The sequence below is a fragment of the Drosophila tropicalis genome, unplaced genomic scaffold, assembly GCF_018151085.1.
Source record: "Drosophila tropicalis isolate 14030-0801.00 unplaced genomic scaffold, ASM1815108v1 contig_805, whole genome shotgun sequence".
Lineage (NCBI taxonomy): Eukaryota > Metazoa > Arthropoda > Insecta > Diptera > Drosophilidae > Drosophila > Drosophila tropicalis.
In genome coordinates, this window is record NW_027173295.1 from 1,078,354 (window position 1) to 1,102,213 (window position 23,860).

The 23,860-nt window shown below is 38.8% G+C and overlaps 1 protein-coding gene across 6 annotated transcripts in view; it reads left to right on the forward strand.

Annotated features, from left to right (window-relative positions):
* The window catches only part of siz (Brefeldin-resistant Arf-GEF family protein schizo), a 44,122-nt gene that overhangs the window by 16,442 nt on the left and 3,820 nt on the right, over positions 1–23,860 (forward strand). Inside the window, exons 1-4 of one of the 6 annotated variants that reach the window (XM_068293644.1) lie at positions 10,629–10,808; positions 17,431–18,282; positions 21,855–22,430; positions 23,350–23,843. In XM_068293644.1, coding sequence (XP_068149745.1) covers positions 18,005–18,282; positions 21,855–22,430; positions 23,350–23,843 — 1,348 coding nt within the window. In that variant the 5' untranslated portion in view covers positions 10,629–10,808; positions 17,431–18,004. Of the gene's footprint in view, positions 1–1,215; positions 2,188–10,628; positions 10,809–17,430; positions 18,283–21,652; positions 21,706–21,854; positions 22,431–23,349; positions 23,844–23,860 lie in introns of those variants that run through there. The other 5 variants (XM_068293643.1, XM_068293645.1, XM_068293646.1 and 2 more) reach the window with 5 other exon arrangements.

The window sequence follows — 23,860 nt, forward strand, 5'->3', positions numbered from 1 at the left end:
ACAATTTTATATCCCATTTGACTGCTTAGAATGATTTTATTTTAAGTGTTGGGTTTCTCGCAGTGTATTTGTATGAATTCTATGTTGGCAATGCCTCTAAAATGTCTCTCCCTCTCTCTTTTTTGGTTTATTGGTACTTTGCTCTCTTTCTTCTCTCACATTTTGCTCCCCTTGTGAATTTCAAAATAAGGGTAGCTTGTCTCACAATGTCTGCCGTTTTTTTTTTTTTGTGATTTCTCGTTTTTCGCACTTCTTGAGAGAGAGAGAAGGTGTGGGGGGTGCACATTCCTCGAGCTTGGCTTTTCTTTCTTTTGCTTATTGAACGGCATTTTTGGAGTTTTGTTTTTGTGGCCTGATATAGAAGCAAATGCCGCAAAGGATAACCACCCCCTTACTTATGCTTACTTTCTCTCTCTTTGTCGCCGACGCTCTCTTTGCTTGAATCGCTCTCATTTTCCACTCTCATTTTCTCTCCCTCTCTTTGTTTAACGGAAATTGTTGTTAATAGTCAGTTGGTCCACCCATTCTGAATGATTTTATGAGGTTTAATGGCAGCGCCATAAACCCATTTTTACTTCACAACAGTTTTGCTCAGTGTGAATAATTAAAAACTTAGTGGCCCAAGGATCGGGGGGAGCTAAATCAGTTGGCCTGATGAGGATAATATTATTAATATATTTGTAAATGCATTGGTTGTTGTGAATTTTTTGTTTTTGCAAATGTAAAATGCTAAATTACAACCAACCAACCACCAAAGGAAGATTGAGAAAAACAACCCGCACGAGACATCTGTCACACAAGGGTTTCGTTAGCGCTCTCTCTCTCTCTCTCATTCTCTCTGTCTCTGTTTCTCTCTGGAGCCGCCTTTGGACGACGACGCCTTTAGTTATGTTATCCAGTCAGTTCTCCATTCAGTCAGCTAGCCGAACGTTAGTTTTTCGCAGACGCTTTTCCGCCTAGAAGCATTTTGAACACTCCTAGATATATACATATAAAAGTATCTATTATATATACACCTAAATATATCATATAGTTCATATAGTTACCCCAAAAGAAGGGAAAAAAACTGAAATCAAGAATTTTTAGAGGAATAGAGAGCTCTACGGCCTAGTGTAACGGAAGTTATATACATACAAATGTACATATATGTGAATCAAAGTTAAAATCGTGTCGGTATTTCGGTGTCTCAGTGTTTTAGCATCTGAAAATCCTTTTTAAACATTTTTTTTGTTGGTTGTTTTTTTTTTGTTTTTTTGGTTTTTTTTTTTTTTTTTTTTGTTTGTTTGGCCCCCTTCGCCTCGTTGCGGCCGCCTGTGTATGTATGCGTTTGTCTGTCTTCTTCGTCGCTGTCGTCGTCACCACCCCCGGCGACATCGTCGTCGCCCTCCCCCTGCCTCCTACTCCTACTCTGCTGATGCTAGCCTGCTCTTAATAATACACATATGTGCAAGATTTTTTTTCCCTTCCTACAATACATACATACATATATGTGTATATACACACGCACACGCTTACGCATATATGAACGATTATAACTATATATATTATATATATATAGAGAGAGAGAGCGCGCAAATTATTAAAAGAAAAGAAGAAGAAAAAAAACATAAATAAATAAGAAGAAATAAATTTTGTCCGCTCGCCGTTTAATAGCTTCAAAGTGAAATATTTTTTGTTGTTGTTGTTTTTGTGTCTATTGATTTTTCATCACGTCCGACCACCACCAACACCAACACCACCACAAACATCGCCATCGCCACCGCCACCGCCACCACCCTCACCCAATCAATTTGGTGCCAAAGTGTTGTAAACCGTCCAAACAAAAACAACAAAAAATAAAGAAGAAATGTATAAAACTAGAACCTAGTTCCAAACACACAAAAGAAAAACTGCTACCAACTAACCAATCAAACAACTAACTAACTAACTAACCAACCAACCAGCAACATAGTCAACGATTCCGTTTCATTGGACATTGCCTTAACTAACTATTTACCCGTATACATAATTGAAGAGGAGGATAGAGCAGGAGAAAGAGGAATTAGGAAAAGGGATAGAGAAAGCAGGATATCCCATATCCAGAACCAGAACAAAAGCACAACGTTTCTATTGAAGCAGAATGAGCAGCTATACGGCCGCTCAGTACTACAAGACCACCAATATGATTACCTCTAATGAAATCTACTGGTAAGTTTCCATTTCCCATAGTCCTGCTTCCCCTTCCTCAAAACAAACCCCTTAACTATTTCCAATTATCCTTGCTGTTGTATGACTTCTTTTTGGTTGTTGTTGTGTTATTTTCTTCGTTTTTTCTTTTTGCGCTGGAGAGCGACCATTAGCACCCACTCGTCGCTAATGTGAAGAGTTCAAGGTTCGTTTTTCGGTTAGATGAAGCTGGAGGGCATTTATGACGCAATTGCTTTGCTTTTGAATGATGCTGCTGCTGCGAGAAAGAGAAAGGGATAATGGAAAAAAGAGCACAAAATCAATAACATCCTTCTATAAGTCTTCTTTTTTCGTTTCGTTATTTCGCCCATTTTTTATATCCCCTCACTCGCTCATCCTTAGCAATCAATAAAGTGCACTTTAAATAGCTGCTGCCCACGATTTAAATACCCTGTAATCAATTGGTATTGATAGGGTATATGCAAATAGTTTCAATTGACCAATGCTCACTTTTATTTGCTTTCAATTGACTAAACAAATACAGTTTGCGGTAATAATTATGGCCTAATGTTTGTCATTTCTTCTTGACGAAATGCCGACCAAAAAAGGGCATCTCAAAGTCGACTTATCGATTTAACAAAAAAAAAAAACGTTTAACTCCTGCCTTTAGTTAGCCCACACACGAAGTGAGGAACTCACATAACCAAATCCCGTTCATATCCAAAGCCAGCTTGTGATACCAACAACAAAAACAAAAGGTTATAAGCCGCCTTTTTACGCCCACACAGTGGCCCTGTGTCTGTTTTCCCCCCCATACACGCACCACTGTGCGAACACACACACACACACATTTCATTTTTCATATCTTTTGCATCAACAGAGAGTTTTCAATTTGTTTTTAAACAATGTACACATAATATTCAAGGGCGTAGTCAGGATATACACATTTAAAAGGACGACAGAAAATATAATACCATCAGCCTCTGCCCTCTCTATCTCTCTCTCTGTGGAATCCAATCGCTACGCCCTTTGCAAACGTTTCATAAATTTTACATGATCTTTTCCCAAAAAAGTATGCAATGTGGTCAAAAACCAAGCCAAAAAGTATGCACCATAATTTCTACTATACACGATATGTCGATAGAATGTGGATCTTAAAAGAGGGCTGTGGAAAATGTGTAACTAAATGAATTTGAATGCATTCGAGGGAAATGTATTTCTTGTTTAATGTTCTCCATTTCTTCTCTTTGTTGAAACGGATTAATGTAAGGGCCAGGCTGTGGTGTATATATATTTTTTAATTGGTTAACCACTTTGTGGAAGGAAAATTGGCATAAACGTCTTTATTAATTAGGGAAGAATTGAATATTCAGCTGCAAAGATTCCTTAATCAACTGGTAAATGGTTAATTATTACCTTATTGATAATGAGCTGTTGTATTTTAAGTTCAGTCGCGTTTTTTTTAATTAAAACTAATGATAATTAATAAGTCTTCTTGCATTTGTGTATATAAGACTTAAACACTGTCTAGATTCAAATATTTCGAGACTTTACTTGACATTACTTGATTCTAACAATTTACAGTAGTTTTAGTTTGAAATTTCATTGCCCAAAAGAAAATTATAAATTTATACATATTTCTGTGTGATTGAAGTTAAACTGGAAATATGGTTTATGTTACTAGCACATAAAAGGCATTATATGTAGACGATGCTTTACTTCATGAGGCACTTCCGTTCCGAATTGGCGCCTCTTCAAATCGCCCAAAAAATAAAATCTTTGAAAACACGCCCACGAGAGTTCTAAGAAAATTGTATGCTGGTGCTGCACCCAAAATGATAGAAGAAAATTTTTCAATTCACAACAAAACAGAATGTGGAAAACTCTAGATCTAGCTTTTCGCCTACACATATGTATGTGTGTGTGTGTGTGTGTGTGTCTATGTCTCTGTATATGTAAGTAGCCATCTGAGAGATTTTGTGCAGCCACACAAAAAACCTTGAACTTTGCCATTTGCCAAATAAGCTAGTAGCAGCTATTCAAACTATGTATGTATGTATGTACATACATATGTAGTACATGCTATGACTATTTGTACATTAACTGGGATAAAAGATACTCCCACGACATCACCGAAGGCACGCGCATTGAGTTCCAGTGATAAACACGTGATTCTCTGTGCATAACTGCTAATATGTTTTAAACTTTTGATATTTTCACAGTGTTCTGTTACTAAGATAAGTAGGCACAAGAGCAAATAGAGTGGTTCTTTAAATTCAAACGCATAATCCAGATAAATTTTGTTTTGTTAACCGTCCGTTGCCTTCCGTGCTGTCAGGTAGCTTTTTATCTTCAATTCATTATCTTTTTCGATGTACAAAATTTGTTGGGTGTAACCAAATTGTCTGGACTCATGTGGGATTCTATGTTTCGATTCTAGATGTTGTTGTTGGAAAATCTTTTGTAGACTACATTTAATCAGAACTTTTGAAATTCTCCACAGTCTCCACAAGACAAGGATTGAAACGAACTTCTGATTCTTTAGCTTCTTTCGTAATTCAATATTTCCTAGCCAAAAACCAATGAGAAAAGTAAAAAACTCTCGAATTAAAGGTATTTTGGTATTGAAGTTTGTTATTTTGACCAAAAGACTTTAAATTTTCTATATTATTTCCGTTTTCTTCATTTAGATCAATTCAAAATGTAACTCTTAGGCGGGATCAAGTAGGTCATGAATTTTTCAGTCTTATCGATTGAATTACAATTGAAAGGGTATCTTTTAGTCATTTTATTCATCTGACTATATTAGACAATGACTCTGCAGGTAGAAAATCGTGGCTTATTAATGAGTTTCAACTCTAACTTTTATTATAGCGCCACGTGACCCAATGTGACATTGATTAGTTACGAATTTTGTTTTTGGTTGGCAAGCAGGCAAACCTGATGCTAATTGAATGCCAGACAACGACGACGACTAACTCTAGTAGTGCTTCAAGACAGATAGGGGAGAGAGAGAGAGAGAAAGAAAGAGAGAGAAAGAGGGTGAGATGATATACACGAAATGAAATCGGGCTCGAACATTTATTTTGCTTACTTACTTCCCGTTTTTTGTGGACTGGATCTCTCGGATCGTTGGCTTTGGTCTTGGCTTTTGTAGGCTTCTGGGTTTGTAGGCCTACGCAAATGTGTAAATAAATTTTCAGAAGATGGTGAGATGCAGCCAAAAAATAAAAAAAAATAAAATTAAAACCCGATGAACATCCAGCCCCACACATGGAAAGCATCTAAATTAAAGTGAAGAAACCAGTTGGGGAAGTTGCTTTGCTGACGTCATGTATTTACGGATAGGTGGAAGGGGCGGCATGTGCGGGATGGGGTTGGGGGGTCGCTGCTGCCGGTTGCCGGTTGTTTGTTGGTTAGTTGGCACACCAGTTTACCAGTTCTTGTAGCAGTTTCTGTTATTGTTGTTGTTGTTGTTGTTGTCGTCCTAGTTATGTGCCAAATTTCTTAAAGCCAGTTGCTCTTGCTTCTATGTACATATATACATAGAGTAGCAAGTATTTGGAGTTTTTTTTGGGCTGCACAGATACCGAAATACAATGAATGGATATGCAAAGTAAGAACTAATTTGAGATAGTTTGTATTTTTTTTTGTTTTGTTGCCCAATTTAGTAGCAGCAATTGTAAACGCAGCACAGGTAAAACGCGTTTCCATTGTTATTGTTGTTGTTCCGTCTGTGTGTCTGTCTATCTGTTTGTCGGTTCGTTTGGTAATTTGCATTGAATTGAATACCTGACGAAATGCAACATGGTAATGCAATTTCTATAGAATTAATCACAGAGAGACTGTTCTTTGTTGCCATTTGGCAATTGAACTAATAATACAATAACAATAACAATAACAAAAACCCAAAAACAAACGACTCAAATCAAAACTCATAGTTTAATCTGGAATATGAAATATGTTTGTCCATAGTTGCCACAAAAGTCAGTTCAAGTTCATTAGCTTTTGTGTGTTGAAATTGTCTCTAAAAGAAACTTTACCAAAAATAGCAAAAATTTTGTGTAATTTTCGCATAATTATGACCATTTATTTTGCATGGAATTATGTAAAATTTTTGTAGATTTGTCTTTCGCCATATGCAGGAGCGGTTTAAGATCTATTAAAGGGAAGTTTGTATTGAAAGCCATCAGCAGTTTTATCCTAAAAGTTTCTTAAGTCAAAATATTATCAAAATAAATTGAAAACTAGAAAAATCTTTATTAGTTTTGTAACATTTTTGGAATTCATTGATTCTTATATAAAATGTCTGTTTATATAGTTTTTACCATTTTATTCTTAGCCATATTACTAACTCTATATTGTTTTCAATTGAACGTTTCATGAACTGAAAACTGATTTCAAATCTTTCCTCTCAAAACATGTGGGAGAGATGAGATAATTTTTGAAATTTTCTCTCGGCCCTATATTCCGGCCCTGTTCTATTCATGTTAATCATCAAGGGGCCATCGGCTATTTCTCAGCACTTTAACTTAGCTGATCATAAAAAGTACAAATCGTTGAGAAATTCAATTGCATGAAATGTAGTGGGTACATACATATGTACATAGATAGATACATACATAGATAGATACATACATATATAGATACATACATACATACATAAATAATAAGCTGCTAATCGCTTGTAAACATGAATTTTCCAATGAAAAAATTTCAAACGAAAATCAATGAGAAAGCAGACAAGCGGCTAATGATACACTTGTCGAAGAATTGCGGTGGGTTGGGAGTGGAGGTGGAGGTGGAGATGGAGGGTGGAGAGTGGACGTGATTTGGAGCCTAACGAGCGCAGCAGAACCCTTGTGGGCGAACTTTCCCATTGTGCCACATGAGCAGCAAGCGATGCCGCCCGCCGGCCATCACCCGTTCGCCCGTTCTCCCGTACACCCCTGCCATGATCTTGTGATTGATGAAGGCGCCACATTGACGGCGGCGACGGCGGCGGCAGTAGTGGTGGTAAAGAAATAACTTTAGCCAGTGGGCAGCCAGCCCAGCACCAGCACCAAATAGTTGTGGAGGAGCATTCATTCATGGCCAAACATAACCACAAATGAGCAAGTGAAGTGCAAGTGAAAGTGAAGTTGATGGTGGCAGTGGCACTGGCAGCAGCAGCAGCAGCGATTCGTGTACTTCGTGAAACCACGAAAAATTTCCCACTAACATAATTTTGTTTCTTTCAACATTTTCATTTTGTCTGGTGGTCTGAAGTCGGAGATGCTGCTGCTCATGTGGCTCGTCATCATCATCGTCGTCGTCAGCCATCAGCTGCTCATCTTCACTGCTGGTGTTATACATTTAATTGAAAGAAACATGGGTGGAGGATAGTAAGGGGGGGACGAACAGAGGAACCAACTAACTTAATGACAAAAGAGAGTGAATCTGTTTGGTTGACTGATCCGTTTCGATGATGGTTCGTCGTTGACGACGACGTCTTGTCGTCTGGTGGGCCATGCTTCATTAGCCCAGCTCTAGAGCATTGTCTCCCTCTCCTCCCTCTCTCTCTCTATCGCTATCTAGTATTTGCTGTTCACTTTCTAATGACTAGTAAAGAGGAAGAGGGAGGGTGGTTTCGGGCCCAATAGCACAAAGTCGCAGCCATGACCGAATGCACACAATCCAATGGCCCCGCCAGACACGCAAGTTGAAGGTGCTCAATGGCAGAGTGGGAGAAACGGAGACATGCGGTTAAGCTCTCGCAATCGTTTGCTTATTTTTCGTTTTGTTTTTCTTTTTTCGGGGCGGATTGAAGGTCTTTTAAGACCCTCGCATCAGGGCTGCTTGTATTTACAAATTGGGTTCAAAGCGCTTAAGGTCAAGTCAGTCAGCGAGCGGAGGTAATCGCTTAGTTAGTAACTACAACATATGACAAAGCTTTCGCGATGTGTTTACTAATGAAATATACAATCAAAGAGGGCAGCCGCTGAAGTATTTCTCTAACGAAAGAGAGTAAAATAAGTGCACAGAGCACAGGTTGGTTAACAATTAAAAGTTTTTTAACTGAATTCCCCAATTTCGATGAGAAACCTATAAAAAAAAGACCCTCAAACAGATTGAATGAAACAAGTTAAACATATTACTTAAATGTTGGCTTCGTGACTTGACCAAAATGATATAAAGTATGCTACGTTTTTGGTATTGTGGTATTGCTAAATTAGTTTTATGTCCAGTGGAAGAAGAACCTTCAAGACGTATTCCATCTCTACCACATATAATCGGACTACCCTCGTAGAGAGCGGTGCGGAGTGGAGTTATTATGTTGATTTAGGTTGTCATCATCGCTGACTCTATGTATGTATATGTTGTTTATTGTTTCATAACAACAGCTCACAGTCATTCAGTCAGTAGTGAGTGAGTGAGTGAGTGAGATGAGATGAGGTGAGCTGAAGTGAGGTGGGGTATAGTAAGTGACTGTGTGAGACTCACTGGCTTTTACTTGTTATAGTATAGCAAATGGGTTTGTGTACCTTGTACCTAATGCGTTAATATTTTCAAAGCTTGGAGAGTTCTCTTTGCGCGCGTGTGTGTGTGTGTGTTAGTGTGTGTGTGAAGGCGGGGGACAGTGGGCAAAAGTTTTTTTATTTTATTTTTTAATGTTTTTTCATGACTTTAGTTTTAACGATGACAGTGAATGCGACAGCAACAGCAGGTTTCAATGAAAAGTCAAAACAGGCCTCAGGTCCGGATATAAATGGTTTGTTGTCTGTGAAACACGGCGTGTTCACACACATATATGCAGCAGCAATACAGTCATCAAGCTGGCTCAGTCTCTACAGCAGTCTCTGAGGTTCCCTCCCGCCCTCCTTCGCCATTGTCGTTACCATCTGAGAGTTAGAGTCGTAGCCAGTGAGGCATTACGTTGCCCATTTTGTTAGTAGCCCACCGCAAGCGACTAACTACCCAAACTGCCAGCCATAATGTACGGCACATGCACATATGGAGAAGCTGACGCCCCCCCGTCGTCCCCCCTCTTCGTCTGCCCTTTACTTCCCATTGCTCTCTTTGCAGGCAGCGGGCATGGATCAGGGTGATTGAGGGGAGCTAAAGAAGGGGGCGGTCGTTCGTTCGCTCAAATTCGTCTGCTTGTTGTCGTTCGTGAGTCACCTGAGCGTAACGTAAGCGCAGCTTATTGTTTGAGTACAAGCACGAGCATATATTTTTGAAATACCCTTTCCAAAAAACGGGGTATACATTATTACCAACTGCAGCCCTCCCTCAAGTACGATAATGTTCGATGTAAGGATGTAAAAATGTGTCATAGTCATGGAAAATATTCATTTCTTTGGTTTTATATTTATTTTATTGTTGCTGCCTTTAGTCTCTCCCTCTCTCTCTCTCTTGCTCTTGCTCTCCCACACACTGACTCTCTCAACTGCAGTGGAAGTAGCTGCAGAAGCTGTTATTGTTGTTGGCTTGGGACTCAGCTGTTTTTGGCTAAGCTCAGAGCGAGAGTCTTGCTCATTTAAACACACACATACAAATGCATGTACGCATGAATGTATAGGTACCTTTCTATGTGTGTATGCGTGCGTGTGTAGGTACTTGTGTCGTTTGCATACAAATTTACACCTTTTTACGACTGTTTGTAGATTTATGTATTTTTCGGGTTTTTGCAATTACCCAATTTGACTGTGGAAAAAAAATTATAAAACTCTCAACAATTTGCTGCTGAGAGCGCGATGAGATGACTGAAAAGCAAACAGAAAAAGCTCAGATCAGCCAAAACAAAAAAAAAAAACCATTAAAGATCAAGCAAAGTGCATTTTGAGTATGTGAGTGTGTGTGAGCTTTTTTTTGGGGTTTCTCATTATTATTATTAATAAAACATAATATGGCCCAAAGCTATCATGATTAATGCTTATCTATCTATCCAAGTCTTCACCTGCATTCAATTTATTATATAATCTCAATTAGATTCAGTCCTCTCCATTACCCCACCAACAAATACACAGACACACATTCAGTCATAAATATGAACACATAATGCATATATACATATGTACATATGTATGTGTGTATAGGTACAGGTGTGCTTCTTAGTAAATTTCACTTATAAACTGTTTTTGTTTTTCGTTCTCCTTCTTCCTCTTCTTCGGCTTCTACTTCTTTTGTTTTTATTCGGGCTTTTTTTTGTGTTGTTTGCACTAGATCAAATTGAAACAGAACAGAAGCAGCTCTCAGCCAAGTTGTAAGTGGCAGTGGCAAAAACAATAACTGACACATATACACTAACCAATTGGCAACACGCATACATACAGACACACAACCTGTAGTCGTCGGACACACACACACACACTTATATGTATACACTACCACTAACGGGAGCTATCGCTGCCACCACCAACATTGCCTCTCCACCATGTTGGGGTACCAACAATATATTCAGTCTCTCTCAAAGTTTCATCGAGGCAGCACACGGGAAACGCTCGATCTCGTCGCTTGTGCCGCTGCCGCCGCCGTCGACACCTTCTGTCGCTTTGTAGTCAGAGTTTAGCGCGCTGCTTTTCGCTGTTCGTAGTCGTCGTCGTCGTCGAAGTCGTTGCCGATCGATTGATTCGTTTTCATTGCCGATAGTCGTGTGGTGTGTGCGTTATTTAATTGTTATTTATTTTTTTTTTTTTTTGTTTTTGTATACATAAATAAATTTTTTGTTTTGTTGTTGTGTTGTTGTTATTTTATAGCTCAGTAACATGCAGTCTGTTTCAGTTTTATGAATAATATTTGGAAATTTAATACAAAATTCAATGCAAATTGATTTGCAAACATTCACGAGTGCGATTTTGTGTGTGTGTGTCAGCTGCCCCCCTCGCTCCCCCATCTAAAAGAGAAAAACCCAAAGATACGAAAATCATAAAAAAAAACATTGCAAAATACGCAACACGCACAGCTTATTTTCGTCACTTATTTTTTTTTATTTTTGATACATTTGTGTGTTGTTATTGTTGTTATGTCCCAGGCAGAGGGCCGGTTTATTAATTTGACATCGTTGTTGTGTCCGTCAGTTCAATCTTCCTCCCCTACTGCCCCATCTTTTCCCCTTGTCGCTAAAAGACATTGAATAAAACAAAACGGAAACCGTGAAAAAGAAGAAAAAAAACACAAGCATAATATACAATTTTTTTTTGGATTTTTTTTTATGTAAAAAATAAAATATAATTAAAGAGAAAATCGCCTTTCTCCACACAAAAACAATAGTGCCACCACCACCACCATCCACAACAACAACAACAAAGGCAACAACAATATCAGTTGTATCAGTAGTAACAGCAGCAGCAGCGGTAGGCGTCGACAGCGGCAGCGGGAGCCACGGCCACTGCCCCGTTACGTTTCGGCAAACATTCGAAGCGTCCCAAGTTTAGTGTCTGTCTCTCTCACTCTCCCTCTTTCTCCAAGTGTGGAGTCTACTAGAAATTTCTGTTATTTTATAATTAAAATTGCGGCAAGTAAAGTTCGTCAAGAGGACAGACCTACAGCCAGCTTTCAGTTCCTTCCTACCAGCTGCATGTCCGACGCAAGTGTTTAGGCAGAACCTTTTAACTTGCTAATAAACTTGACCAAAATGAATCATCACAAGGCCTTTTGCATTCGTTTCATCATTTTCCTTTTCGCCTTCCTCCATCTCCAAAGCCTTTTGTCCTAAAATGAGATTTTGTTTTCATCTGAGTCTCTCTTTTTTATCAGCTGATTCAGAAGAAGGTAAACAGAGCTTGGAAAGCTGATGATTCGTTCGATTTCATTCATAAGCCTAAAATTATTTACAGTTTTGACTCTCTCTCTCTCCCTTGCATACAAAAAAACTTACAAACAGAAAAAAGCTGCACTGCGCTTTAAATTTGAACTGCGACAGCGCAGCGCGCGCGCTCTCTGACTCTTTTGCTTTTGCTCAGAGTTTCTGCTGCTGCGCTGCTTGGTTTGGCTTTAGCTTGTGTAACCGTTTGCCACCCAATTACGCTGCGTCGTCGCAGTCGCTGACGTTGGCTGTTAACGTTAACTTTTGTTGCATATTGTGTTGCCACTTCCTCTTCCGCTCAGTTGTCCAAACGTTGTGCTCCTGCAACGCATGGGAGCGAAAGAAAAAGACTGATAAATCAAAAGAGTGAAAGAAAGAGAGAGAGAAGCAGTACTTTGTTTTTGTTGTTACGTGCGCCGTTACTAATGACACGAAAGTGAATAAAAAAAAAAAACATCAAGCACGGGTTACCAACAACCAAAGGGGCTCCAGCTGCAAGCCAAGTTATAAGCTGGCTGACTATCTCTTGCTCTATCTCTCTATCGCTCTCTCAGTGTGTGTGTGTGTGTATGAGAGAGTGTATACAACAAATAATTGTAAATTAAATAATTATACAATAACAAGCAAAAAAACAACTTTGGAACTGATTGTTGTTGCTGCTGTTGTTCCTCCTCGTGCCGCTGCTGCTGCTGTTGCTGGCGAAACACCTGTAAAACAAAGACAACTCTATCTATCTGAAACATTAGCTGCTCGCTACCTGTTCCTAGTAGATAGATAGATATGTACGTGCAATCGAGCGGATGCAACTGCAGCGCAGTAGCAGCAACAACACTTCTTGATAGAGCTTTTGAGCATAACTAAAAACGAAATTATGTGAAAGAAATCCACAAAATAATGCAAAACAAAAAAACAGTTGCAGAAAAAACCTAACCAAAAAGACGCATTAAAACCGCATAGTGAACCTTTCATTCATAGTGTCCAATATTTGTTACTTTTGCCTAAAATTCAAAGGTCTTTCTTACCCTTATATATAAACCTTATATTATTTCATTAACAGAAAAGAAAAGCACTTATGAATTAGGGCTGCAATTAAGGTCGCTAATTGATCGTTAATCATCGAAGGTCATGTGATCAAGCGTTTTTAGTTAAAGAGAACGTGAATAATTATATAAATGTCTGTATTATTAGTTGCTTATACCCTTTCAAAAGGTATAATAATATTGATCAGATTTGATGACACAGAGAAGAAAAACTTACGGACAAAGTACACATGTATACATAAATATACATTCTTGATCAGTATGCGATACCAAGTCGATATACTCTAGCTAATGGGAAACCACTTAGCACTTAAACTTTTTACTGCCCTAGAGAAATCAAGTATGAAAACTGGCTGAAGCGGCATATATTATAAAGAGCTTTTCATGTTATACATTCTATCCCCAGTTCCAATCAGAACAGACAAAGGAAACACTGAAACCTCAAAAAACTAGTGAACACGATACTAGAAGCCTATCGAAAAGGACTGTAAGAGCATAGTCTATGTTGGCTACTTTGACATTTTCTTTTTACTAAAGGGTATGACAATATTTCTTCGAAAACAACGAAGAAAACAAAAAACTTGTTCAACAAAATTGCAATTACAAACATAAGTTTCCTAGGCTAAATGGAAAGAAGAAGAAGAAAAAAAAAACAAGTTGAAACAATTCTAGTCACAGTCATAGCAACAACAATAAGAACAACAACTAATAGTTGCTAAATATTCCGCTTTTAGCGTTTTTATGTGATTTGTGAGTGGGTTTTTGGGCAGCATTCTAAGCCAGTTCATTGATAGATAGAGAGAGAGAGAGAGAGAGAGAACAAGAGAGACGCAGAGAGACAGAACATGGACAACTCCCCTGAAGCGATTGTAGGCGACTTGTTTTGGCCAATAATTCCATGACTTGTTCCAAGGCTATGTGGATACACTACTATGTGGGGCTCAAAGCCATTCGTGAGATTATCATTCTGAGGCTCAAAATCGTTTGTTTAAACAGCGTTTTTTGTTTTTGTCTTTATTTTGTTTTTCACCATCATCATCTTCTGACTTGACTGACTGTTCGGTTTTTGTTTCTTTAGAACCATATGTACAGATGTATGACGAAACAGTTGGCAAGTGTTGTCACATTTATATATCGAGAGTCAGAGTCAAAGTTGTATGTATATTCCACCCTACCAACAAAAAGCGATCGTTTTCAAGCTCTCTTAAGCTACACTCGAGACAACGACAACGATGACAACGAAAAAGGTTCTTGAACTTTATGAGCAAAAAGAGATTTATGGAAAGAAAGTGTGGGGGTAGCGAAATTAACATCTATATATACATATACATACGTATATAGAGGCATTTCCATAAAACATACATATACATTGTATATATTATTTTGGATGGCGATCTTGATCTTGCCATGCTATATTTCCCTTTCTATTTTGATTTTTTACCCTACGAGACAAAACTAAACTCTGATTGTAAGTAGGTACGTTGAGTATACATATGTATATATACATATGTATGTATGTATTATATTTCTGATTTCATTGTTTTCATATGAAATTCTCACGCATTTCGCACATAAATTTTCATATGATTTATGGATAGACGGTTTTGGTTGGTTTTGTTGCTTGTGTACAAAGTGGATCAGGTCAGTCAATGCGACAGAGAGATAGAGATCACCCCCGTTTTCGCCTCCCCCACACACACACACGCACTGAGCCTGGGTTTGTGCCTGGGCCTGGGCCTGATGCCAAAAACACTTTCTCAGAGCACGTTTGCCAAGTCTGGAATGGATTAAATCCCACCTTCACCTCCATCCTCCAACACCTGTGTGTCTGGCACGTTTTTTGAAGGTACTTCTTGGCACTGGGCGCCAAACTCTTCAATGTGCTTGGTGTGTGTGTGTGTCTGTGTGTGCGTGTTTGACATATTCAATTTAAATATTTATTGTTTATTTTGCAGTCACTCTTTCTTGACTTGTTGTCTGTTATTGTTGTTGTTTTTCTTGTTGTTATTTTCATTTCTAGTTTGCAATTGACAACTTGCGACTTTTACTTGCGATCAGCAATCGCTGACCCAAAAAGCTGATTGAATGCGATTGCCAACATCTCTCACAGTGTGTGTGTGTGTGTGTGTTCATACATGTGTGAGTGAGCATATGAAATAATTTTCGCAAGTGTCACAATTGTCCTACAAAAAAATAATGGGTTATAGTAGTAATATGAGTGTATCTTTTTCAACTCTTCTTCAACCTAGAACAGTGGCACCCTCCTCCCCCCTCACTCCCCATGAAAAGATATGTCTAGTTATAATTGATTATTTGTGGTTTCCACAACAAAATGATTAGTTCAAATCAAAGAAAGTTAAAAAGCCATTTATGTAGAGAATAAGAATCGAAAGTGTTAATTTCGAAGCATTTATTATATAATCATTTTTATTGGCAAGTTTATTGAATGTTCTTTTGGTATTCGTTTCCGTTATGAATACAATATTATTATACAACTTCTAGACACATCTAGAATGTTTATTTTTTACTGTTTCAGCATAAAGAGAGCCGAAAACAGTTTAAAATTATTGTTGGAGGGTTGCACAGGTTCTTCCGAAATTCTATATAGCAAGTAATGACTAATTAAACATAAACATATAGACATATATATGTATGTAGATTTATTAGCAATCATTCGTTAGATTAATAGCAAACACTTCCACGATTTTCAAGGGTGAAGAAGAGGAAAATCGTTCTTGTACATCTAAACTTTAACTGTTCAAGAGGTAAAATATTGTTTTTGGCCCAGGGAATTTTATTTATTTTGTTCGTGGATTCGCCACCTATTGTAGTTATTCTACATCAAATCAGTGGCGGATCTACGGGGGATGAAAATATACACTCATGATGAATATAATAGGTACACCCTTTAAAATTTAATTTAAATTAGCACAACTTTTTTTCTTTTACCTTAATCACCAAAATTTAAATGCACATTTGTTTATTGAACATTTGTGTATTCTTTACCTTAATTTGGAAATAAAAAGTTATTTTATTCAAAAGTTACAACAAAAATATGAAATTTCAGAATTTCGTGCTTGATGAAAATAATAGGTACACTTTAATTCACTAAGTCATATTTAATTTTTTTTGTTTTCAAATCACTGAAAATCTATTTTTGTTTCATTATCTGATTAATATGGAATGTATCCACCTTAATATTACCGTTACTTTTCCCATCCGATTGGGGATACTCTTAATCAAAGCTTGGCAGGACTCTATCGAAAAGTCCCTGTGGTGGGTTTATCAACAGGATAACGACGTAAAACACACCTCCAAAATTTTAAAAACTTGGTTAGAGGTCAATATAGTGGTCGCTCTTACCTAGCCCACTTAGTCTCCGGATCTGAATCTCATCGATAACTTGTGGGGTGAGCTATAGGATCAGTCTCGAACAGAAAAAAGTGGCAACAACCGACAATTGTGGGAGTGCGTCGAAGAAGACTTCGATAGAGTCCTGCCAAGCTTTGATTAAGAGTATTCCCAGTCGGATGAGAAAAGTAACGGTAAAATTAAGGTGGATACATTCCATATTAATCAGATAATGAAACAAAAATAGATTTTCAGTGATTTCAAAACCAAAAAAAAAAAAATAAAACTTAGTCAATTAAAGTGTACCTATTATTTTCATCAAGCACGAAATTGTGAAATTTCATATTTTTTGTTGTAACTTTTGAATAAAATAATTTTTCTTTTCCAAATTATGGTAAACAATACACAAATGTTCAATAAACAAATGTGCATTTAAATTTTGGTGATTAAGGTAAAAGAAAAAAAGTTGTGCTAATTTAAAGTCAAAAAAAATTAATTTTAAGGGGTGTACCTATTATTTTCATCATGTGTGTATAACGGATCCACAACTCTGGCTTGGTGAAAAGCTTTTTGCACTTTGATACCTTGGTCTAGAATCTAGAAATCTCGGTTTTAGAATATTTACTACCATTCGTAAATACTACATAGGGCGATATAATTGATAAATAAATTTTATCTTCATTTTTATCTATGATCAGTCTAAGGCTTTTGTGTGCTTATCATATTTTTTCTATATATGGAGCCCATCGTTAATGGTATTTTAAAGTTTTTATTAAGTCCAAATATCGGTCAGAAAGGTATATAAGGGTGTCTGTAATTCGTATCGCTTTGAAGTTTAGATAATTTCCTATTATTACTTTAACCGCATTTGAAGGGCATTCGTTATGATGTTGATGATGAAAGAGAACTTTGGCCGTTTCTCATTGAACCGGGGGGCGTATACGCGATTTGCTGCGCATATGTATGTAGATATTTTTGTTTTTGCCACTGTCTGTGTGTGTGTGTGTGTATTCTTCTTAAGCCGGAAATTATTGGGACAAATACTTATTATCGCAAATTCCATAAAATTCCAAATTCTTATCGTAGAAGCGACAGCAAAATGTAAATAGCAACGGAACGCCGCGTAGTAGGTACGAAAAATACCAAAACTAAACCAAAGATAAAATGGCAAAGAAATTTAAAAGTACACAACAAGAAAAAAAAAAACACAAATAAATTAAAACGAAAGCAAAGACAATAAATTAATAAAACATACATACATATATATATTTATACAATATATATATATGTACATATATAAAGACAACAAACAACAACAAATCAACAACAATAACAAATCAATTTGCAAATGAATAAACGAAAGTAACAAAAGAAGAAGAGAGAGAGAAAAAAACCCATCGAATAGCCAAAACAAAATCAAAAAACACGAACAAAATCTGAAAAAAAAGGCAGACAGAGAAAGAGAGAGAGAGAGAAAATAAAAAGGGGGCATTGTAAGGCGGCCCCAAACGAAAGTGAAGGCGAAAGTAACCGCCCAGAAGTTAATCTATCATCAATTGCAACTATCCGTGTTAATGAAAAGTGTGAATAATCAAATCTAATCGAATGCAAGGAGCAGCAGCAACAACTTTCAACCATCAACGAGGAGTCGTAATTCAATATGTCCAAGTGTGACAATCATCACGTCAAGTCGCGTAGGCATCCTGTGCCTCCGCCTCAGTCATCGTCATCGCCATTGGCGGTGGAAAGTGAATCCTTTTTGCAGTATTGCAGCGACAGCGATAAAAAGCCGCCGCCCATTGTTGTTGTTGTCGGCGATGGGCGAAGTCGTGTGCGTCGTGTGGTAAGGACTGCCACACGACACGTGACCGTAGTGAGTCTCTCCACACGACACAAGGAGACACAGACTCACACATCGCATCATGTGACGGCTGTCAGGTAAGCCACAAGCCGGGACCACTTGTTAGTCAGCCAATGGCACATGGGTTGGGGGATTGGGGCGACGGTGGCGGCGTTTGCCATAATGGACACCGCTTATCGCAGTCACTTAGTAGTACATGGCCCCGCGTTTTCTTCTTCTCTTATCTTTATGGGGCTCGTTATGAGTGTGTGGTGTGCGTGGAGGTATTTACGATTTAGTGGGCTATTCTTGGGCATACCTAAGCGTTCCACTGGTCTTTGTTGCCCTATTTGCCACTTGTGCGAGAAGTGGGATTATCTTTATTTTTTAATAACCCAACCGTCTCAATGGCTTATCTACATGAATTCTACACAGTTGTGGAACCTAAATATATGGAATTTGTTGTGAAATCAGCATCATTTAGTGTGTTTTTTTTTTTTTGGTTGCATACTCTTGGGATGCCCATGAAAATGATGAAAAAACATTGCATACTTCCGGGCATTTCTAAATCACTCAATTTTGGTGTGCAAACAAAATGCATTTATTTCTAGTAAGGGTTTACACCCTGTACAAATCCAAGAAGGAGAGATTCGGAAAGGTTTGGAATGTCAGTCGCTCAAAAAATTATCGACTCTCTTTCCGCTCAGACCAGTGGCGGATTTTAAGGGTGATATCAGTTGGATATCAACATTGTAGCAATTTAAGAGGTAAAATATCCTTTTTGGGCTAGGGCTAAGGGAAATTTCTTCCCCGAGAGAAGTGCCACTGGCGAAATTAGTGATTATTCAAAGTAACTCGGAGATCGTGATTTGAGGGGATCTTTTTCGTCCAAACACCTTTAAACGAAACAAATTGTCAAAGTTTTGCAAACTAAAAGGGAATCTTAATATTCTTCTATTCGGATAACTATATAAACTCACATTCGATTTGAAATTTATAATGAACAATCAACATTATTGTTAAATGGTTGAATTTTTTTTTTTAATGGTGGTGTTTTCTTTGTTTTCATTGAGTGGTGGGGGCAATGGAAATTGGAGACTTCAAAAGGTGAAACTTAAAAATGACTGAAAAAGTAACCATTGCGGAAGGATGTCGCATATAAAATGCATGGCCTGAAACCCACTCGTTATGCCTATTTTGTGTGTGCTTGTGTGTGAGTGTAAGTGAGTGTGTGGCTGGTGGCACACTTCTTCGGTCATACGAAGCGTAGCCATAAGTTCTTTAAACACAAAACTAATATAAAATCAATAATAATTACGAGTGCATTGCTTTTAAAAGGCGGCCACATAGGGTCACGCAACCCGCCAGTTAGTCAGTCAGCCAGCCACTCAGCCAACCAGCCTGGAGAGTTGGAGACGGAGACGAAGACGGAGCTGGAGGCACACTTGTTGCATACCAAGCAGGAGGAAGTGGACTGAGGAAACTTTTGGCTCGCGAGCCGAAAGCCGAAAGCAAATCATGTGACGTTTATGTGTCAGCGACCAGTAAACGCGGCAGACAGGGCAAAGATACAAGAAAAGATACAAGATACTTACGATAATGCGACTTGCAACGATGAGGGCGAAAGAGAGAGGTTCAGAGAGCTAGAGAGAAAGAGAAATAATCGAAACAGCTGTCCATATCTATACACATGTGCAAGGGCAAACAATTAGGGCCGACGTGTGGCAGATGTTTTTCCTTGCGGACTTGGATTCCGATTCAAATTGAAAGCAGGACTCTTTCTTTTTTTGAAGGCACTTAAAATCAGACAAGTTGATGCCAACAGAGAGCAAGAGAGAGAGAGAGAGAGAGAGAGGCAACTAGTGGCAACTACCTGCCGTTGTGTTGTCCTTACTGGGAGATACATAAAGGAACACCAGGTGCAACGGACAAAAAAAAACACACACGCACAAAAGAAGGAAAAGATGGATGAAAAAAGGGAAAAAAGAAAACATCAGAAATAATCATGCCAGAGCCAAGGATGCTAGCAAAAATCCTTATTGTATTGTATCCTTATGCTCTTGTCTGGTTATCCTTTTCATCACAATCCTGTTGATCCTGTTTTGTTCGCTCGCTGCTGCTGCTGCTGTGGACTGGTCTGGCCGGGTCGAGTCGGGTCTGGTCGGTTCTGGTGTCTTCTTGGCTAAGGTGCAAATTGCAGCTGTCGATTCGGTTTTTAGGTGTTTTGTTGAGTCGAGTCGAGCAAGCAACCCGCTGAGCTCGAAAATGTTGCCCTATGATACGAAGCATATTCCAAATGCATAGGTAATGCATTATGAAATGTTACTTGAATCAATTCGATATGCTATAGCTGTAAATCTGTAAAGGAAATTGATTAATTTTGATTGAAAATCTCAAAGAGATGGAGAGAGAGAGAGAGAGAGAGAGAAAGCAATAATTCAGCTACTTGTAATTAATTTTTTGCTTTTCATTTGTCGAACTTCTTGAATTTGATGAAATTTGAAGTCGACTCCGATTTTTTCATTGGCAGGAAGAAAAGAGTTTTGTTTTTCAATATTTTCACACTTTAGTCTGTATGGAGAAATTTTGTTATTTGGCTTCATCCTGTGTATGTTTGTCATCGTTGGCTAATCATTATTTCCTTCACTTTCCATTTGACATATGTTACTTACTCCACTCATTTCATCTCTCTCTATTCCCTATGTGTCTTTAGGTCTCTCGTTTACCTATCCTATAATGGATCCTTTTACATTCAATTCCCTCACACTTTTTGTTGTTTTTTTTTTTTGTCTCTCTAAGGGTAGCATAATTGTTCTTTTTCGGGTAACCCGACGAGGGCTAAACAAAACAGATGCATTTTATGTATCCCCCGTGTGCGTGTTTGCCTGTGTGTGGGTTTCGTGTGTAGGCAGCAATACACACACACACACACACACACACTGCACCTCACTCACTCACTCATCCATGCGAAACACGTTTCTCAACGCCGACGCGCTTGCGCAGGGGCTTCCTACGTACTTAACCATCCATCCATCCATCCACCACTCAACCTTGCCGAGCACATTGGCTCGGTTAGTTCAAACACGACTGTCGCATGGCTTGGACGTGCCCATCATCGTAATCTCGATTTCTCACAATCTCCTCTTCTTCCGTTTAGCTAGTAGTTATTTGTTTTTTTTTTTTCTGTTTAAGTGCTTCCTCTGTCGGTCTGACCGAAATACAATTTGAATATTATTAAAAATAACAAACACACAAACAAATCAAAAGAAGAGCGTGCTCGCGGTCCAACTATTTAATTAATGATTAACTAATTAATTAACATACTCCATGATCTTGTGTGATTCTTGTCAACTCCACTCCCAATTTTCTCCTGCTACCCCTGCTGTGATGTGTGAACTTCTCTAGATTAAATCAAAACAAACGGTCCAAGAAACCGCATAAATTTCTGTTGTGTTCAAAAGAAAAAAACCAAAAAATATCAAGATGATAATTTGCATATCGGGTTTTATAATTGGCGAAAGGTAGGAAACGAAAAACAAAATAAGTTGTGACCTAGAAATTGAAAGTTCTCCCCCCTTTAAAATAGAATTCATAGTGGTTTCTCTCTAACAATTTGTTAATCCTTTATTAAACTTTCTTCATCGCTCTCTCTCTCTCTCTGTCTTTGCAGTTTTCCCCAAAAGAGCATCGAACGCAGTGGATCCACTCAGTATGATTTAGCCGGAGCGCCACCACCGGGTGGTTCAAACACATCCACCGATAGTGGGAGTGTTGGCGGCGGTTATGTCTATTTGCAGAATCATTATGCACCCGGTGCCCATAATGCCGGGGCCGCCATTAACTATCCTGCACAACAGCATCCACAGATGATCTATCAGATCCAGCAGTATCCCACGTGCCATCAGCAACAGCAGCAGCAACATTTGCATCAGACGTATATGCAGGTGACAGCATCAGCAGCGGCGACGGCAACACCATCACAGGCTGGTGGCCATTATGCCCATCATCATCATATGCTCCATGGTCATGGTCATCATCATCATCATGGCGGTGCCGTGGTTATTGCTGGCAGTGGCGTTGGCATAGGATCGTCGGCAGCAGCAGCAGTCCTCATGCAACAGCAGCAGCAGCAACATCAACAGCAGCAGCAACATCATCATCAGCAGCAACTGCAACAGAATGTCCACAAAAAGAACTCCATACGGAATGGCGGAGATGTACTCAAACGCACCCGAGCTCAGTCAGCGTAAGTTTTTTTAATTTAAATTTGCCATTTGGACTTTAACCCGACACAAAAAAGGCAGAACACATTTATATATGTATGTACATTTGTATGTTTATGCATATCAAATGGATAAGTTATTTATTTTTTTTTTTTTTTGAGGGTGATATCTAAGATTAAAAGCTTGACGCAAGATAGCAGCAAATATTTGATAACAAATGACTGCAGTCGACATCATCTGATGTCAGAATTTATTTACTATATACCTATTAATATATAATAGTGAAATGCAAGCAAGGTTAGACAAGAAGGGTGGGAGGGAGGTAGGAGCTAGCGTGTGCATTTTATCGGTCAGCAAGTTAACAAGTCTTTTTCTCTTATTACCTATTTTTAAGGTATTCATATTACTCTTTGTCTGTGTTTGTGGCCCGATTGAAGTGATTGAAATGCGCAAATTATAATTAGAAATTATCAGAATTTTAATAACAATAATGTTAGCTAGAGACTACGTCTCTCGTTACCTCTCCCCCTATGCCCTGTGGGTGGAAGAAACAATTTTAATCAGGTCGATAGCCTGCCCTCAAGGGGAGGAACAGACGACCGACCGACGACGGACCGACGACCGACGACAACGACGAGGAATTGTATTTGAAGAGATATACGATCGTCGTCGCCGACGTTTGTCGTTTTCATCTTATCTTATCTTTTGGGTAAGGGAAAAAACAACAAGCGAATGGCACGAATGGTCGGACGAATGGGTTTGCTCTTTTTTCTGGTGGTTTCGGGGGGTTCTCACTGTGATAGCATTTCAATTGGGGCGGCAGTTATGTGCAAAATTTGTCTAGCAACGTCACGCTGTGGCGCAGTTTTCCTTTTAATTTTCATAAATTGCAAATTTGTCATCAACGGTGTGAATATACATATATATATATATATATTGCAGCTACGAACTCTCGCAAGATCTGCTGGAGAAACAGATCGAGTTGCTGGAGCGCAAGTACGGCGGAGTGCGAGCCCGTAACGCAGCGGTTACCATACAAAGAGCATTTCGTCATTATATGATGGTTAAGAAATTTGCATCCATTACGGCCATGGCTAAAGCGGAGAAGCGTCTAAGTCGTCGCATGGTGATAACGGCCTCAAGTATGGGTCTGGCGGAGGAGAACGCATCGGCGAATGCATCGTTATCATCGGCCTATGGCAGTGCAACAGAATCTCAGTTGGAGCAGCAACAGCAGCAGCAACAACAGCAGCAGCAGCAACAACAACAACAACAGGCAACAGGACAGGGACAGGGACAACAGCCACGTGTCACCATAATGGCTGGTCCAGCTGGTGCTGCCTCACCAGGATTATCAAGGACACCACCAACACGTTCGCTATCCATGCGAGAACGTCGCCAATTGGATTGCAGTCCCATACCACGTAGTCAATCTGGTAAGTAATGACATTTC